We start from the raw sequence: 3,826 nt of genomic DNA on the forward strand, positions 1-3,826 counted from the left end.
GTATTTGTTTTTAGGGTTTAGGGGTTAGAACTAAGACTAAAGACTGGTTTCACTGGAAGACTCGGAGACGTCAGAAGACTCGAAGCGTTAGAAGACTCGAAGAGTTAGAAGACTCGAAGAGTTAGAAGACTCGGAAGAGTTAGAAGACTGAAGCGATTTTGAATTGTTTTAATTTAATTTTTTTTACAAACAAGACAAAATACAATCCTTGACCACTGCCCAGAGATTGTTCGAGATTTTAATCAGCAGTTGTGAGGCGCATAACAAGACCGTTCCATCTTGAATATTTTAAAACTCATACATACCGCGATTCCGGGTTGCTGCGTGGAGTTTAAAGTCCAAAGTTGGATGAGTATACAATTGCTAAGGTATAGTTATGATTATTGATCGAGCGTAGGGATTTGTGAATTACCTGCGCTCTTCCCAGATTCCTAAAAAATTTGATCAACAGATACATAAGTACCTTCTACCTTGACTACGTCATTGCTGCGTGAAATTTAACGTTCAAAGATGAATGTTTATATCACTGATGAACAGATGATTCTCAGAATTCTACAGCTTCCACCAAATGAATGAGTTATGTCCGGTAGAAATACTGGGAGCCAGTACCGGAATGTGATATTTACTGGGCAAATTGCGACAACTTAGAATTACGAACTGTGTCTTCTGTTTAATCCTAGTGGTGGTGAACTCATGGATAGTGCTAAATCTACAAGACCATTCCGATCACGATTACACATTCGAATTGTTCCGAATCTTGAACAAAATGGGCAATCATGGGGCACTAGACACCAACGTAGTGCTTGTGCTCTAGATCTATAAATAGAGGGCATTCTGTAGGAAAAACTATCAAATCAAGAACAGCAATACAAATCAGATCCTGTTGCCATCAATCGAACCTAAATCATAATGAAATTATCTATGATTGTACCTCTTATGGCCTACATGGCGGTCACACACGCCATGGAGACCACAGGCAATGCTCCCGTACCTCACACCCATGAACCATCCAATAACGATGAATATAACACTCAGTTTCTGATAGACTACCTGAATGAGCAATCCGGAGGCGGCATTGATATTCATCGACGTGAGGTGGGAAGTAGTCGAGCAAGAAGGGCGCCTATCGGGTGCTCCAGCAGTGCCATCGGTGGCAGTTGCTCCAATTGCAACGGCGGCGGATGCAGCGCTTTTAGATGCAGTGCATTCACTCAATGGTCGTGTCCCTCAGGTTACACCCACTGCGGATCCGAGATATGCCAGGGAGGATTGTGTGCTGGCAAGTATTGGTGTGACAAGAACTAAGTAATACGCTTTGGAGCAAGAGGGAGGTGTATAAGTTAGACGATGATCTATTCGGTGTTTGTTCGGCCCGTACACGCATCACACTTGTTTTGCCTGCTACTGCATATGGGTACCACTGGTATCAATTTCTTAAGGCTGTTTTTTATGTTTTCCTACCTTTGCGGGGAAAAGAGGTGAACATTAAGGTGGAATACATAATAAACAGTTATCAGATGTAGTCAAAACTTTATATGAAAAGTTACTTTGAAATTGATGCACATAGCCTCTCTGACTCACTAGTGAGCATCTTCTAACATGCTACATGTAGCTAAACGTCCTCTTGTATCGAACTTCCTGAGATGGGCTCAAGCATTTAAATCTTTATTAATATCCCCGCTCCTTCCAAATTCACATTTTATAGTGCCCTTAATATCGAACTTCCTGAGATTGGCTCAGGCGTCTAAATCTTTATTCTTCCCCACTACCTGCATTAGATAAACATATATCGTTTACAATTGCAACTATGTTTCGAAATTTAGATAAACTTATATCGTTTACAATTGCAACTATGTTTTCTTTATGATGTATATTCTTTATAAGCTGCAAGGTACAAATGAATCATGAATACGAACGACTATAAAATTGACGTTTTTACGTATCCGTTGGTGTTTCGATGATGTGGTCTGACGGTGACTATACGAATTTCAGTATTCTATTTTCTCACTAATCTTATAGATTACATTTCTCTCACCGATGTACGACAAATCCAACCGATTGTGCTTGTATGAGGCATGGATAAGATGCTACAGGCACATATGAGGGATCCTGAAAACAAACACGCCGCAAAACTCGACAGTGCCACATTAATATATGAAGGATACGAATACACCACAGTCTTGTGTGATTTTGCCGTATGTCGTTTGTATTCAGCTTTTTGTTTAGACTTTCGCCAAGTGTGCAATTTAAAGAATATACTTCAATTTTGTTGCGAATAATGTAAAATTGTGTTACCTATACCTAGGTGTAGACACATACGCCTTTCTATAATAGATACTTGGCTCACATCATACTATATTTATTGCAACATGCAGATTTTAATTTTTATATAAATATTTGCTTGTATTACATCCGCTACCAAACCGAATGGCGCATGCGTGACATTTTTTCTGTTCCTTTATATATTCGATGTTGGAATTTGTGCAATAATTCATAATCAAGTAGTGTTCGACCGGTATACAAATTAAATTAACTTTGCTAAATATTAATATCGGTATATATTACTATAAACTTCCCTGGGATTCTCGGTATATCCAGCTTCCTGTTAAAAACCGGTCATTTTCTCAGTTATATCGTTTTCCCAAGCTATATGCTATCTTCCGTGAACTCTCCAAATACACTGCCAAGGCAGATATGTAAAAGTGTTCCGAAAATTATAGTTTTCCTATCTAGACTTTATTTATTTCTCGAATCAATCGAGTTGGTATTTCCCATTACACCACTATAGGCACATATGGGATACCGTTACTATTACAAGTGTTCATGCCTTGCAGTAGACTATATTCTTATCTAAATTTTATCTCAGCCCAAAATGAGTTCATTTGAGTTCTCTAACTCAGCACCCCTAAGCCGTACAACCCTAACCCCAAGAGTGCTACCAAGGATATCTGCATGTAGTTTCCAGATGTTGTATAATGTGTGCACCGTGCCTTGGACTACATTCAATTCAGGATGTTTTTTTTGGGTCTCTTTGAACCCTAAACCCTATAACCTTAAGCCCTGTATAAAACAAACAATGAACCCTATTCGGATGTTATACTTGCGTTTGGGGATACCTATAAGTCATTTCAGGATGTTTGGCTTCGTAATTGGCGATGTTCTTCTCGGCGTGTGGCAACCAACTTTTGGCCGTAGTCAGTTGCAGATCAAAGGCATTGCCCATACCTCGCAAGAGAATGGACACCCGACCCGCCATCACTAAATCATCCACTGCGCAAACGGACAAACAAATTCGAGTTCAGATTTGTCCCAGAATTTTGTCGATTTGGCCTTGAAACATTCAAAATCGGGAAAGGGTCTGATCCCTGATCTCTATATTTTACCCAAAAGTATAGAAAGTAGACCTAAACTGGTCAGGCTACTGTGGGCTCGAATGTATTTGCATCTCTCTTAAAAACAAGTAACAAAAGAAGTGATCAACATCGACACCTGCGGATGAGGTCCAGAAGACCACCCGGTCCGGCCACACCCAACAGAAAAATTTTACTTTGGGACAGTCCTATTCCCTTTCATGAGGTTCTACCTAGGGTTATAGACCCTGGTCCAGAGAAATATACACAAACCAATCCCGCTTATAGTACAAGAGAAATACACAAACCAATCTCGACTATAGTATAAAAGCCTACCTGTCTGTACGATGGGGTCACGTTTCTCCATGCCTTCCATAAACAGCTGCAGATTCGCGTATTCGCCAATCACGTCTTCGGTGTCTCTGTCATGGAAGACTGTGGAAAAAGATAAAGATATTGGATATAGAATCAATATA

The 3,826-nt window shown here is 39.9% G+C and overlaps 2 protein-coding genes across 2 annotated transcripts; one reads left to right on the forward strand and one right to left on the reverse strand.

The window, feature by feature from the left end:
• Positions 1-318: 318 nt before the first annotated feature.
• SARC_13382 (hypothetical protein) lies at positions 319-1,557 on the forward strand. The gene has a single exon (XM_014292486.1). The coding sequence runs from the start codon at positions 910-912 to the stop codon at positions 1,303-1,305; it is 396 nt and encodes a 131-aa protein (XP_014147961.1). The 5' UTR covers positions 319-909; the 3' UTR covers positions 1,306-1,557.
• Positions 1,558-3,094: 1,537 nt separating this feature from the next.
• SARC_13383 (hypothetical protein) lies at positions 3,095-3,331 on the reverse strand (the record flags this gene model as incomplete). Its single annotated transcript, XM_014292487.1, has 1 exon — positions 3,095-3,331. Exon 1 carries the CDS (start codon positions 3,254-3,256, stop codon positions 3,095-3,097), a length of 162 nt encoding a protein of 53 aa, XP_014147962.1. The 5' UTR covers positions 3,257-3,331.
• Between the last annotated feature and the right edge of the window lie 495 nt (positions 3,332-3,826).

This window comes from Sphaeroforma arctica (assembly GCF_001186125.1).
Source record: "Sphaeroforma arctica JP610 unplaced genomic scaffold supercont1.3216, whole genome shotgun sequence".
Classification (NCBI taxonomy): domain Eukaryota; class Ichthyosporea; order Ichthyophonida; genus Sphaeroforma; species Sphaeroforma arctica.